The 15,704-nt window shown below is 37.4% G+C and overlaps 1 protein-coding gene across 3 annotated transcripts in view; it reads left to right on the forward strand.

Annotated features, from left to right (window-relative positions):
* SNX6 (sorting nexin 6) overlaps positions 1 to 15,704 on the forward strand; it is a 61,174-nt gene that overhangs the window by 35,058 nt on the left and 10,412 nt on the right. For 2 of the 3 annotated variants that reach the window (XM_029951137.1, XM_029951138.1), the window contains exons 9-11: positions 6,412 to 6,487; positions 9,672 to 9,711; positions 14,396 to 14,482. In XM_029951137.1, the coding sequence (XP_029806997.1) occupies positions 6,412 to 6,487; positions 9,672 to 9,711; positions 14,396 to 14,482 (203 nt within the window). Of the gene's footprint in view, positions 1 to 6,411; positions 6,488 to 9,671; positions 9,712 to 14,395; positions 14,483 to 14,640; positions 14,700 to 15,111; positions 15,149 to 15,704 lie in introns of those variants that run through there. The other variant, XM_029951139.1, reaches the window with a different exon arrangement.

Raw genomic sequence — 15,704 nt, forward strand, 5'->3', positions numbered from 1 at the left:
TAGAAGGTCTGCATCATTCACTGAACTGATATTTTATAAATGATCAAATACATGATGTTACAAAATCATGTACATAAATGATTTATTCAAAGTTCAGGATAGGCTAATGGGGTTTTTTAACAGCTTTATTGAGGTATAAATTGATCACCAACCTGCAGTATTCAAAGTATGCAATTTGATATGTTTTGACATATATGTAAAATCATCACTACAGTCAGGATACTGAACCTGTCACCTCCACAAGTTTCCTTATAGCTCTTTGTAATTCCTCCCTCTCACCCTGTCGCCAGGCAACCACTGATCTGCTTTTTGTCTCTGTAGATTAGTTTGCATTTTCTAGGATTTTATATAAATGGAATCATACTGTATGTGCTTTTTATTATTTGGCTTTGAAATTCAACAAAATTATTTTGAGATTCATTCATGTTGTTATGTGTATCAAGAGGCCACTCCTTTCTGTTGCTGAGTATTACTCTGTTGTATGGATATACCACAGTTGTTCATCCATTCAGCTATTGGTGGTCATTTGGGTTGTTGTTAACTTTTGGCTGCTATAAATAAAGTTGACATGTACCATCTATATATAAGTCTTTGTATGGACGTGTGCGTCCATTTCTCTTGGGTGATGCCTAAAAGTAGAATGACCAGGTCATATGGTAAGTGTATAATTAACTTTTTAAAAAACTGCCATTTTTTTCCCCAAAATGATTGTACCATATTACATTCTACCAGTTGTGTGCAAGCATTCCAATTGCTCCACATCTTTTCCAAAAAGGCTACTCATTCTTTTTCATTTTAGCCATTCTCATAAGTTAGTAATCATGTCTCTGTGTGGTTTTAATTTTTAATTTGCATTTCCCTAATGACTAATGATGTTGAACATCCCTTCTTACATAAATCTTTCTTCTTCTTTACCAGTTTGTTTTGCCCCTCTAGGTTCTTTATGTTTTCATATGAATTTTATTTTTTAATTTAAATTTTACTTAGTTAATATACAGTGCAACAGTGGTTTCAGGAGTAGAATTTAGTGATTTATTACTTACAATACTCAGTGCTTATCACATGTGCCCTCCTTAATACCCATCACCCATCAAGCCCATGTCCCACCCACCTCCCTCTGTCAACCCTTTATCATTTGTTCTCTGTTGTTAAAGAGTCTCTTCTAGTTTGTTTCCCTCTCTTCTCTTTCTCCTCCTTTCCCATATGTTCATCTGTTTTCTTTCTTAAATTCCACATATGAGTGAAATCAAATGGGATTTGTCTTTTTTTCTAATTGACTTATTTCAATTCATATGGATTTTAGAATTACCTTGTCACTTTCTACAAAAATGCTGTCTGGGATTTTGGGGTTTTGTAGAATCTGTAGGTCAGTTTGGGGAGGACTGACATCTTAATATTGACTCTTCTGATACGTAAATATAGTATTAGTATCTCTCTCCATTTAGTTTGGTCTTCCTTAAGATTCTCTCAGCAATGTTTTATAACTTTAATTTTACAGATCTTATACACCTTTAGTTAAATTGATCCCTAATTATTTTTTGATGCGATCTGTCATAAATGATGTGTTTTTTACATTTCAGTTTCTAGTTCTTTGCTAATATATAAAAATACAGTGTGGTTTTTTTTTTTTTTTTAACAACAATGTATTTTCTAATTGATCTTAAATCTCGCAATCTTACTAAATAAACTCACTTACTAGTTCCAGTAACTATTTTATAGATTCCTTATGTTTTTGTACGTAGATGATCATCTGCTAATAAAAACAGTAATACTTCTTGCCAATTTAGATTTCATTTATTTCTTGTCTTTGCCCCATCGTACTGAAACCATACTTTATAGCCCCAGTGCAGTGTGGATGGAAGTGGTGAGAGCAGGCATCTTTGCCTTGTTCCTTAGCTTATGGGGAAGACATTCATTTTTAAACCATTAACTATGTTTGCTGTAGATTTTTCCTAGATGCTTTTTATCAGGGTGAGAAAATTATCTTATAAATTGCTAGTTATCTGAGAGGTTGTTTTTCTTAATCAGGAATGAATGTTGGATTCTTTACAGACGCTCTTTTTGTAACTACAGTGTGCAGATAATCGTCTCGTTTTCCTTGTTAGTCTATTAATATGGTTAATGGTATTGATTGATTTTCAAGTGTTAAACTAATTTTATGTTCTTGGGATAAATATCACTTATTTATACCAATGGAGTTTAATGTAAAAGAGTTCAGAAAGTTTATTGATATAATTTTAGCTTCTCCAATGCAACTCTTAAACTACTACTTGTTGAGTTTTGGGATGGTATCAAAGAAGAATATCCACAGTTATATGAAAATACAGCTACATATCTGTTTGAGACTGCATTTTCTCCACATATTTGAACAAAAGCAGTATGTTATAAATTGAATGTAGAAGCAGGTAAGAGAATATAGCTGTCTTCTATTAAGATAAAGACAGAAAATTTGCAAAAATGTAACATTGTCACTCTGCTCACTAATTTCAGACTATATATATTTTGCATTTGAAGTATTATGTTAACTATGATTTTAATGTTTTTAGTCATTTTGCTTTACTTAAAAAACATATAGTACATGTTGATACATATAACCCACATAAACAAAATCATTTAGGATACGCAATAATTTCTAAGAGTGTAAAGGACTCCTTAGACCAAAAAGTTTGAGAACCTCTGTTATAGAGACAATTCAGCTGGCACCTAGAAATAAGTACCTCTGTTTTGGAGGACTGTAACATGCTGTAACAGAAAAGAGGAAATAGTCTCTGGCTTGGTAACTTCTATTCTTGTGTCATTCTTTTGAGAAGGTTAAGAGTTATTTTTATATTTTATTATATCTTTGTAACTATCATATTTCTTCTAATGAAGTATTTATATTTGCTGTTCAGTACTTAAAAACTATAATGTGAGAAGTGTGGGAAGCTTGAATTCCTTCCTAGATTTATTACTAATTTGCTCTAGAGCATTGGACAAGTCACATAATTAATTGGTATTATATTGGTTTTCTTGCCTATAAAATGATGTTAAGGATAAATTATTTCACATGTTTTATTCCATTGTTAAGAGAAACTTTGTCCTAGTCTGTCCTCTCCCTGTCCCTCCATCAAGACTTGCACTTACTCCCACTCACACCCACAGTCACATAGTGCACCCTATGGGGCCCCAGCAATACCCTGTTTGCTTTCCTGGGGAACTCCATTTTCCACCAACTGGACCAGGCTGGAGCCCACAGGCCTCACATATCCCCCCTCAAGAAAGAAAAACTTTGTAACTATGAAATGATACATATACTAGTGTTAGTTGTAATAATTAGGAGTGTTCTTAAGTTTAGATTCGATTATTTAAAATGGAATCCTATTAAGGGTACCTGGATGGCTTAGTACAGTATGCGACTCAATCTTGGGGTTATAAGTTTGAGCCCCACATTGGATGAAAAGATTACCTAAAAATAAAATCTTTAAAAAATTAAAATAGAATCATACTATACTTTAAAATTGTTTTATTTTTTATTTATTTGTTTTTAATGTTTATTATTTTTGAAATAGAGAGCAAGCAGGGGAGGGGCTGAGAGAGAGGGAGATACAGAATCGGAAGCAGGCTCCACGCTCTGAGCTGTCACCACAGAGCCTGACGCGGGGCTCAAACCCACGAACCGTGAGATCATGACCTGAGCCGAAGTCAGACACTTAACTGACTGAGCCATCCAGATCACCCTAAAAATTGTTTTAGAGTTATTTAGCTCAGGGGTACCTGGCTGGCTATCAGTAGAGCATGCAACTCTTTGTTTTTGATTTTGTTTTTGTTCTTTTTAAGAGAGAGCGCCAGATGGAGGAGCAGCAGCAGAGAGAGAAAGAGAATCCTAAGCAGGCTCCATGCTTGACCTGAGCCAAAATCAAGAGTATGTTGCTTAGTCGTCTGAGCCACCCACGCACCCCTGGGTCATAAGTTCAAGCCCCATGTTTGGCATGGAACCTACATAGGGTAGGATAGGATTGAATAGAATAAGTCAAATTAAATAAAAAATAAAGCAAAATAGTTTATAAACATTGGCCTGTTTGCCATCTATAATGTTAGGCATTGGTAATTTAAAGATGAAGAAAATATAGTCTTTGCCCTTAAGGAGTTAATAATTTTGCAGGTGAGATAAACAAGAAAAGCAGAAAATTACAGTATATTGTAATCAGTCCTTTAATAGAGGTATATATTTGTGTTATGGAAACATAAAGAGCTATAAAGGTAGAGAATCATCTGTTAAGATAACATAATGATTCTTACTTATTCTATTTGGCCAAATGGAACAGTACTTTTAGGAGAGATGATGGTGAACCTGTTTTACAAAATTATAATTATTACATATAATTATTATATACAGTTTTATAAAATTATAAAGTAAAAACTTTTTCACAATGCATGAACTTAACTAGCCTAGACTATGAAAAATTAAGCTTTTCAGCATCACTGTGATATATATAAAATCAAGGCAGTTTGCTTATTTTCTGTGATCATATAATGATATAATAGCCAATGATCTAAAAGAGTAGTGTTCTCAGAGCCAGATACTAGGAGACCGGAATTTCTTGCTCTAAAAAATAATCAATGGGGTGCCTGGGTGGCTCAGTTGGTTAAGCTTCAACTTTGGCTCACATCATGATCTCACACTTCGAGCCCCACGTCAGGCAGGCTCTGTACTGACAGCTCAGAGCCTGGAGCCTGCTTGGGAGTGTGTGTGTGTGTGTGTGTGTGTGTGTGTGTGTGTGTGTCTCTCTCTGCCCCTCCCTCACTTTTCTCTCTCTTCCTTTCTCTCAAAATTAAATAAACATTAAAAATCAGAATAATAAAAAGTTTCAGGGTCAGTTTAAGTATAAAATATTAATGTATTTGATATTGGACACAAGTCATTTTTGATTCCTGCCTCGATATACCAACCTTTATGTGATTTTTAACTTAAAATTTTAGGTTAATAGTGAAGAGTCTCACATATGGAAGTTACCATTCAGAGTCCAAAGTTTGTATTCAAAGTATCTTTATGAAAGATATCAGAATAGATCTGTTTTAAATAACAGTCAGTAAATAGTCATCAAATTTCAGCCTTATCTGTTGAATGTAACTTTATGCAACATAAAGTATAATGTAAGGATTGCTGTTTCGTTAGAGAATAAACACATTAAAACTTGTAAACATACTACTGGGGATAAGTGGGAATTTCCATACAAAGTAGACAGGTCTTGGATTTCATTAATAATAGCAAACATTTATATAGTACTGTACTAACTATGTGTTAGCTATATAGTAACATTGATTAACTCACTTAGTCTAATTATATGAGACTGGTACCATTATTATTCCCATTTCCAGATGAAGAAAGCAAGGCATGCACAGATTAAGTGATAGGCTCAAGGTCATATAGCTGGTAAATTGGGATTAGACCCTAAGCAACGTGGTTCCAGGTCCATGCACTTAACCATTGCACTGTACTATCCTTTTTCTGAAACAAGTAATCTTTTCTCAACAAGTTGTCCTCTGGGGTGAGCCCTAGGAATAGAAAGAGTATTGTGCTGAAATTGAATACTTTGCTTTCTAGCACCCAAGGATAATAGTGCTACCACCATTCATCTAGCTTCCCAAGCTCCATAATTTTTCCTCCTACCTCAGGTCTCCTGTTTGTAATCTTATCTATTAGGATTTCCTAATTGTAAAATCCTACCTGTTAGGTTTCCTAAATATCTTCCAACCTTGTTGTTTCTCTCTATCACTGTTTTCGCTACTTTGATCCTGACAATCAGTATCTGACACAAAAATTTCCTAGTTGGTCACTCTGCCTTCTGTGCCTCTCCACTTTTAGTCTTTATTCCAGGCAGCAGGTTGATTTTACCAATACTGTTATTTTAAAACGTTTAATAACACCCATTCTTATAAGATCAAATCCTAACTTTATCATGGCATCCAAAAACCCATTTTCCTCCAAGATACCTCCTGATTTATTTTTCCATCTTCACCTCCATCCACTCCCCTCTGAACCCTTGTAGTTCCTTCTTTCTAGAAGGCTGTCTGAATATACTGTGCTCTTTTATGTCTCACTGGCCTTTATTCACGATCTTCTTTATCCAGAGTGCTCTCCCTTCCATTTTGCCTGGTAAAGATTTGCTTATCCTGCGAGTTCTGACTCACTCAGTAGTGTCTATAAATCCTTCCCTAACTACTCAGGTTTCCCCTGCTCCCAGAATAGTTTGTACGTACTCTGATAGAATATTCTGATGGAATAGTCCATCAAATTGTATTTTGGTTACTGTTATTTCCTTCACCAGATTTGGGATATCTCATACTGTGTATGGTTTAGCAGGTAAATGCTCAATAAGTATTTTTGAATCAACGAATAAATATATTAAATTCTAACAATCTTTTCCATAGGTGCTGCAGATGATTACAATAGGATTGGTTCTTCATTATATGCTTTAGGAACTCAGGATTCTACAGATATATGCAAGTAAGGATTCTGACTTACAACATTAAATAAACATGGGTCGCCTGGGTGGCTCAGTTGGTTAGGCATCCAACTTCAGTTCAGGTCACGATCTTGTGGTTTGTGGGTTTGAGCCCCGTGTCAGGCTCTGTGCTAACAGCTCTGAGCCTGGAGCCTGCTTTGGATTCTATATCTCCCTTTCTCTCTGCTCTTTTCCCCACTCATACTCTTGTTTGTCTTTCTCTCTCAAAAATAAATAAACATTAAAAAAAAAAGTTTTAAAACATTAAGTAAAACAGAAAAATTTTGCTAGCAGCCTAGGCACACAGAATGTCTGACCCAGCAGGCATTTAGTATATTTTTGTCAAAACATATCAGTAAGGGGCGCCTGGGTGGCTCAGTCGGTTAAGAATTGAACTTCGGCTTAGGTCATGATCTTGTGGTCTGTGAGTTCAAGCCCCTCATTGAGCTCTGTGCTGACAGCTCAGAGCCTGGAGCCTGCTTCAGATTCTGTGTTTCCCCTACCCCATCCCACCTCTGTCCCGTCCCCACTCATGCTCTGTCTCACTCGTGCTCTGTCTCACTCTGTCTCTCAAAAAGAAAGAAAAATGTAAAAAAAAATTTTTTTAAAGAGCGCATTTCTTTGAAAAAAAATTAGTAATAAGGAGCTTCTTTATAAACTTGGATCAATGTTGTTTTTTTCCCTCTTCCCTTTCTCTCTTATTTCTTAAATATGAAAAATAGGGATACCCAGGTGGCTCAGCCAGTTAAGCATTCAATTTCTGCTCAGCTCATGATCTCACGGTTCATGGCTTCAAGCCCCACATCGGGCTCTCTGCTATCAGCACATAGCCTGCTTCAGATCTTCTATCTCCTCTCTGCCCCTCCCCAGCTCATGCTCTCTCTCTCTCAAAAACAAAGAAACATTTAAAAAGAAAATCTGAAAAATAAAAATTGACTTTATATAATTTTAACATTTACAAGTCTTATTTGATGAAAATTGGCTGATGTGTGTGTATGTGTAAGGAAGAGACACAGAACTTAGATAAAAATGTTCTTAGGTTTTGATGAAGTTTGTTATAAAGAAATATTCTGAAATTAGAATATACAGTATATGATATATGTATTTCTTTGGAGGCCAAATTAACTTTTTTAATTTTTTAAATTTATTTTTGAGAGAGAGAGAGAAAGAGAGAGAGAGAGAGAGAGAGAGAGAGAGACAGGATGAGCAGGGGAGGGGCAGAGAGAGAGGGAGACAGAATCTGAAGCAGGCTCCAGGCTCTGAGCTGTCAGCACAGAACCCAATGCAGGGCTCGAACCCACGAACCATGAGATCATGACCTGAGCTAAAGTCGGACCCTTAACCAACTGAGCCACCCAGGCGCCCCACCAAATTGACTTTTAAAGTAAAATGTGATGCTATCATTTTATAATTTTTTTTAAAGAGGCTGGTTATTCTAGTTTATAAGTTTAGTGAATCTCAGGGCAGTCCTAGGGTAACCAGATAGATACATGTTGGACATGTCAGTATGGAAATACTCTTTTTGCACAACTGTCCTTTATTTATTTATTTATGTTAGCTTTCCACATTAATTTAACCGTGGTTAATTTTAGTTGTTCCTATAATATTGTTAAACCCAATTCTTCAAAGATAATCCATACTTTTTTTTTAATTTTAAGTGGCAAAACTATTTTCCTAGTTTATGCCTTTTTCTAAACCACATCCTTGAAACTTTTTTCTAGTGTATCTTGTCTTACTAGACATGTAAGATCCAAGTTTTTCGGCAAGGTGCCATATATATATACACACACACATATACATAGTTTACATTAATTAACATGCTACCTTTCCAAAGAATTCGTAAGTCTTGGAGTGCCAGGGGGCTCAGGTTAGGCGTCTGATTTCAGTTCAGGTCTCATGGTTCATGGGTTTGAGCCCTGCATCAGGCTCTGTGCTAGCAGCTGAGAGGCTGGAGCCTGCTTTGGATTTTGTGTGTGTGTGTGTGTGTCTCTCTCTCTCTGCCCCTCCCCTGCTTGTACTCTGCCTCTCTCTGTCTCTCAAAAATGAATAAACATTAAAAAAAATTTTTTTAAGACTTTATAAGTCTTTGATAAGAAAAAGTTAACCTTGCCATGTGTTATTGTGCATTAGCCTGTCAAAGCAAGTTCTTTTTAGTAAAACAAAGTTCATAAAGTAGTGTTTTAGCATTCACTAGTACTTGCCCTCATCCAGTTACAACGTCATCAGTAATTACATACTTTACAGAATACTCTTAATATATATGCATTGGGATATTTTTTAGTATCAGCATTGAGAGATAGGCTATATAGTTAAAAGTGAACATGAATTTTGAGATAGAAATTGGTTATTCATTTCTGTTATTTTCTAAAACAAAGCTCTATTTGAAGGTGTTTAAAGCACAACTGTCAGGGGCGCCTGGGTGGCTCAATTGGTTAAGCCTCCGACTTCGGCTCAGGTCAGATCTCACGTTCGTGGGTTCGAGCCCCACGTCAGGCTCTGTGCTGACAGCTAGCTCAGAGCTTGGAGCCTGTTTCCGGATCTGTGTCTCCTTCTCTCTGCCCCTCCCCCTCTCATGCTCTGTCTCTCTCTGTATCAAAAATAAATAAAAATTAAAAAAAATAATAATAAAAAATAAAGCATAACTATCAGATAACTTCAAGAGCTGTTCCAATCTTAGTGTTTTCCTTTTAAATCAGCCTTTTCTCTCTTTGGATATGATTGTTCTGTACTTCTATAAGAATTTTGAAATCATAGGCTTTATTATTATGTGGCATACTACTTAAAAGTATAAGGAAAATTTTTTTGGTTTAAATGTATGGCTTAGGGGTGTCTGCTGGCTCAGTTGGTGGAGCATATGTGCCTCTTGATCCAGGGGTTGTGAGTTCAAGCCCCACACTGGGTATTAGGGGGGAAATTAAATATTTTAAAAGTTAAAAATAAATAAATATATGACTTAGATTGTTACCTTGAAAGGGAAAGATTTTCTGTAACAACAGTTTCTAAGTTATCTGTTATATGGGTGGAAGTACAGAGATAGGGAACTAAATGAAGTTTGCAGTGAACAAGACCATCGCATATGACTGTAGTAACAGTGTGACTATGACAGTTTTGGGGGCATATTCTCTCAACATTTGATTGGAAAATCATTCCAAAGCTGGTTTCTGATGAAATATTTTTCCCTTCCAGGTTTTTTCTCAAAGTTTCAGAACTATTTGATAAAACCAGAGTAAGTACTATCAATTAACATTTGGGACTCTAAACCGTTGCATACAGTACTATTTAAAAACCTGTTATGATTGTGTTTAACTTGATTGAGAAAGAAGAGTTCTACTTCAGAAGGATGAAGAGACAGATTTATATTTGAAAATTGTGAGGGTTTTTTTTTTTTTCCAGGAAACTCTTTTTTTTTGTTATTGTTGTTACAGTCTTTTGGTATTTGTTAAAGTTCACAGTCTTGACCAGCGAACATGTTCATTATGGAGACTAGGCTTATTTTTATGAAGAGTGATCTTTTTCTAGGGCTTTGTATGATAGAAGAAACTTTTAGGTTTATTATAATTGTACCAAGATTGTATTGCTTTTGATCCCCCGTGACACACTGGTTTAAAAGTGAGTTCTATCGGGGCGCCTGGGTGGCTCACTTTTAAACCAGTTGAGCGTCCGACTTCAGCTTAGGTCATGATCTCAGGGTTCATGAGTTTGAGTCCCACGTTTGGCTGGCTGCTGTCAGCACAGAGCCCACTTAGGATCCTCTGCTTCCCCCTCTCTCTATCCCTCCCCTGCTCATGCTCTCTCTCTCTTAAAAATAAGCTTTTAAAAAAAAAGTAAGTTTAACAATATAAGACAAATACACAACCACAGAAAGGTTAAATTTATAGTAATAATGCTTTAATATTGAGGTAGTCTTGATTTTCAGGGATTAGTGTTAGATACAGTCATGTTAAAATACTTCGATAAAAGTTTATAGAATAGTGAAAATGTTTATTACATGTTTAATGGTGCTTACCTGAGATTGGAAGTGTCTAGTCCATTGTAGAAATCTGATTTCAACACGACTTTGTCAGTTGAATAATGCGTTATGAATATAAGTAAAAGAAAAGGAGTTATTTTCTTACAAAGGAAGCCATCATTAAATACATAAATGTTGTTACAGTGAAGGGTCCAGAAATCCCATTATTTGATCTTTGGCATTTGTACAAATGAGCATTTTCCAAAAAGGTAATAGTTGTTTTCTATGTGTTTACATCAAAAGAACAGGGAGGGTCTGTCACAAAATAGCTTTATGAGTTAGTATTCTTGCAGAAGTAAATGTCAAGATGGGATTAGACATGCAAGAGATTTTTTGGGAAGAACAAAGAGGGAGGAGCAGGATAGAAATGAAGAGCCTTCAGACCACAGTGCAGGTCTACACCTGGGAAAGGAGAGGGCAGAGGAAGCGAGGGACTGGGTAGGAGGAGTTTCCGACTATAGCGTAGTTTTTTAAAAGTTTTGTCCAGATCAAAAGGGAGTTTCTCAGCCAGAGTTGCTCATTAGAGGCCGTACTGCATCAGGCAAGAATGGGCCAGCACTACCGCCCCTGTGCTCTGTCACTGGGTGCAGATGAGGCAGGGAGGGAAGGATGCATCATAACCTTGGGATGAGTATTGTTCTGATCTAGAGAGATTGCAGTTGGGACTCTCAATCAACTATGCTCCTTGCAGCAATCATATTCTCATAAAGGAGACCTAGATGACACATTGCCATAGGAACCACAGCCTTCATTTCTTTTGGCATCTCGGTGTTCTTCTGGTTATTATCGCTGTGGAACAAACCATCCTTAAATCAGTAGCTTAAAATGACAGCCATTTTATTATGCTAATAAATTCTTCGGATCAAGAATTCACAAAAGGCAGAACAGAGGTAGCTTGCACCTGCTCCATGATGTCTGGAGCCTCAACAGGGAACGTGTGAAGGCGATGGGCTAGAATCCTCTGAAGGTTCTTTCACTCAGATGTCTACCAGCCGAGACTTCAGCCAGGGCTATTGGCTGTAACACTTGCCTGTTGCTTTTCCATGGAGCTGCTTAGACTTCCTCACAGTATAGTGGCTCGAAAGCAAGCATCCTGAAAAATGGGAAGTAAAATTGCTAGTTTCATTTAAGACTGGAAACTGGCCCAGCATCACTTCGGTATTGGTCATGCAATGTTAGGGCCCAGATTCAGGGGGAGGGGATACATACATACATGCTCATACTCCTTCTTAATGGAAGGGGAGAGGAGCCATATTTTAAAGCACCCAATTTCCATCTAATATGTTACCTAGATTTTTCTAATAAATCAGTTTATCTAAATTTATCTACATCAATTTTGAGTATACTTGTGTCTGTGCACTTATCTGTTACATTAAGAAGTTTTATAAGTTTATTTCTCTATAAGGGAGTATTTCTTAAGAAGCTTCTAGGTGTTTTCTAACTTTTTGTTGAAACATATTTTACATATGAGAGCATAGATGAGAAGTATACACCTCAGTGAAATTTAATAAATTTAACACACCCATATAATAAACACCCAGATCAAGAAACAGAACATTTAGGGGCACCTGAGTGGCACAGTCGGTTAAGCCTCTGACTTCGTCTCAGGTCATGATCTCATGTTCGTGCGTTCAAGCCCCCCATCAGGCTCTGTGCTGACAGCTAGCTCAGAGCCTGGAGCCTACTTGCGGTTCTGTGTCTCCTTCTCTTTCTGCCCCTCCCCCTCTCATGCTCTGTCTCTCTCTGTATCAAAAATAAATAAAACATTAAAAAAAAAAAAGAAACAGAACATTTAGGGGCACCTGGGTGGCTCAGTCAGTTACACGTCCAACTCTAATGTTTGTTTCTTTCTTCCCTTCTTCCCTTCCCTTCTCTTCCCTTTTCTCCCCTCTCCTCCCTTTTCCCCTTTGCTTTCCTTTCCTTTTTTTGAGAGAGAGACAAAGAGAGACAGAGTACAAGCCAGGGAGGGACGGGGGAGGTTGGGGGATGGGGGGAGACACAGAATTCAAAGCAGGCTCCAGGCCCTGAGCTGTCAGTACAGAGTCTAATGCGGGGTTCGAACTCACGAACCACGAGATCACAACCTGAGCCAAAATCCAGTCAGATGCTTAACTGACTGAGCCACAAAGGCGCCTCGCGTGTGCGCGCGCGTGTGTGTGTGTGTGTGTGTTTTAAGTTAATTTACTAAGAGAGAGAGCTCTCGAGTACACAAGAGGGGGAAGGGGCAGAGAGCAAGAAGAGAGAATCCCAAGCAGGCTCCGTGCTACCAGCGCAGAGCTCGGCTGGGAGCTTTATCTCACTAACCATGAGATCATGACCTGAGCCACCCAAGGTCCCTGAGTGAAGAATCAGACACTTAGCCGACTGAGCCACGCAAGGGCCCTGATTCATCCATGTTGTTGCCATGTGGGTATAATTCCTTCATTCCTCTTACCCTGTAGACCTTTCCTTTGCAAAAATATACCTAAATTTATTCATGTGTCCTACTGCTGGTAGGCATTTGGATAGTTTCTAGTTTGGGGCTATTTACAAATAGCACTTTTAAGACCATTCTTACATATTTTCAAAAACTAGTAGGTATTTCTGTCGGTTATATATAACCAGGAGGGGAATTAGGTTTCATAGGGTATCTGAGTGAAAACCTTTCCTAGATCGTGCCAAACCGTTTCCCAAAGTGATTGTACCAGTTTACAGTCCCATCAGAATAAATGTGAGCATTGGGTTGCTGCACAGCTTGCAATACTTGCTGTTGTCTTTTTTATTTTAGTTATTCTGTTGGATGTGTAGGGTTTTAAATTTTAACTTCAATCAACAGTAATTTCAGACCTACAGAAAAGTTGTGAGAATAGTACCAGGAATTCCTATACATGGGTCACCCAGATTTCCTGAATGTTAAAGTTTTCTACATTGCTTATAAAGCTCTTTTTCCCCACAATGTCCATATTCATTCTGTTTCTGCTTTTTGTGCACAACTCTCTTTTTTTAAAAGATAGAATTAGGGGCACCTGGGTGGCTCAGTCAGTAAAACCTCCAACTCTTGATTTCAGCTCAGATCATGATCTAACAGTTCATGGGATTGAATCCCTCACTGGGCTCTGTGCTGAGTACAGAGCCTGCTTGAGATTCCCTCTCTCCATTCTCAAAATAAATAAATAAATAAATAAATAAATAAATTTTTTTTGAAAGATAGGAATTAATTTTAATATAATCGGTACAGTTACTAATGATTTCTCTTGATGTCACCAAATTCTCAGTATATAGATGTTCCTAGTTGCCTCACATGGCTTTTTACGGTGGAGTTCATTTGATTTAGACTCCAACAAGGTCCCTATATTGTATTTGGCTGACATAATATATCTTTATCCTCTATCTCTCCAGACTGAATTGAAGAGTTTCATCTTGTTAGTCTGACATGGCTGCTTCCCATTTTATCCCAACTCTAACTACATCTGTTTATTACTCTATGGTGCCTTCAGGCACATTGTGGTAATGTTTTGACTGTATTTTCTGATTGTTCTCAGTAGGAAGATTGGTTTGAGTTACCTAATCTTCTATTGTCAGCCTTTATCACTTTAAAATCATGTATACAATCACTGAAAGGAAGTAACAAGAGAGAAAATGTAACTGATGCTGAAAGATGGTATTGGGACGCAACGCAGGCTAGTTGGGAACTTGAGTTACATATCGAGTTCTTCCATAAACTCACTAATTTCATTTGATCTCATTCTGTTTTCTGTTCATTTCTTACCATAATCATGAAGAAAAGTAAAGGAGCAGGTGAGGAAACTTAGGTTAAATAGGAATGGATACTATAGATACTTGTAACTTTAATTAATTGAGAAAGAAAACATTGGGTGTAAAATATATGCTAATTAAATGCCTGGTTTTTCCCCTTTTTCAGAAGATAGAAGCACGAGTATCTGCTGATGAGGACCTCAAACTTTCTGACCTTTTAAAATATTACTTAAGGGAATCTCAAGCTGCTAAGGTAACTTGATTGTTCATTGTATTTTTTTTTAATGGACTGTTTTATAAAAAGCCATCCCGTTAGAGGTTAGACTTAAGATTATTAAAAATTATTTATCTCTTGATTTTAAATTATATTTTCAAGCGTGAATCTTTTTTTTCTCCTTTTTCAAATTGTAGGTCAGAGAACCCCACAGAAATGTTTCCTCTATCAGGGTGCCTGGCTGGCTCATTTGGTAGTATGTAACTCTTAATCTTGGGGTCATGAGTTCATACCCCACGTTGGGCCTAGTGCTTGGGATGCCTGGGTGACTCAGTCAGTTAAGCATCCAGCTTTGGCTCAGGTCATGATCTTGTGGTTCATGAGTTCTAGCCCCACGTCACGCTCTCTGCTGACAGCTTGGAGCCTGGAGCCTGCTTCGGATTCTGTGTCTCCCTCTCTTTCGTCCTTCCCCCTCCTTGTGCACATGTGTGCTCTCTTGCTTGTGCGCACGCTCTCTCTCTCTCTCTCTCTCTCTCAAAAATAAACATTTAAGGAAAAGAAAATCTTTAAAACTAATAAAGTACTATAATAACTAAATGTTTCCTCCATAAACTTATGATACAGTATAGTCCTGATTTTTTTTTTTAATGTTTGTTTATTTTTGAGAGAGAGAGAAACAGAGCGTGAGCAGCAGACGGGCAGAGAGAGAGGGAGACACAGAACCCGAAGGAAACTCCAGGCTCTGAGCTGTCAGCGCAGATCTGGGGCTCGAACCCACAAACAGCGAGATCGTGACCTGAGCTGAAGCCGGACACTTAACTTGACTGAGTCAACCAGGCACCCCAGGATTTTTTTTTTTAATGAATTTGGCATATTCATTCAGGTAAAATGCCTACAAAACAAAAAGTAAAATCCCGTAGCTAAAGGATGCCTAACTTGATCTATCTTGAGTCTCTTGAGGGTGAGTGATAAAACCAGGATTGTTTTATTTTAAGGTAACTCAAATGTCCTTTTGTTTTATTTTGGGTTTTTTTTAATGTTTATTTGTTTATTTTTGAAAGATGGTGGGGTAGGGGCAGAGAGAGGGAGATTGAGAATCCCAGCAGGCTCTGCACTATAGGCACAGACACTGACTCGGAGCTCAAACCCACCAACTGCAAGACCATGACCTCAGCAGAAATCAGGAGTCGTGTCGCTCAACCAACTGAGCCACCCAGGGAACCAAATTTCCTTTGGGAAGTCTGTGTATGTGTAAGACTAA

The sequence above is a fragment of the Suricata suricatta genome, chromosome 9 (assembly GCF_006229205.1).
Source record: "Suricata suricatta isolate VVHF042 chromosome 9, meerkat_22Aug2017_6uvM2_HiC, whole genome shotgun sequence".
NCBI lineage: Eukaryota > Metazoa > Chordata > Mammalia > Carnivora > Herpestidae > Suricata > Suricata suricatta.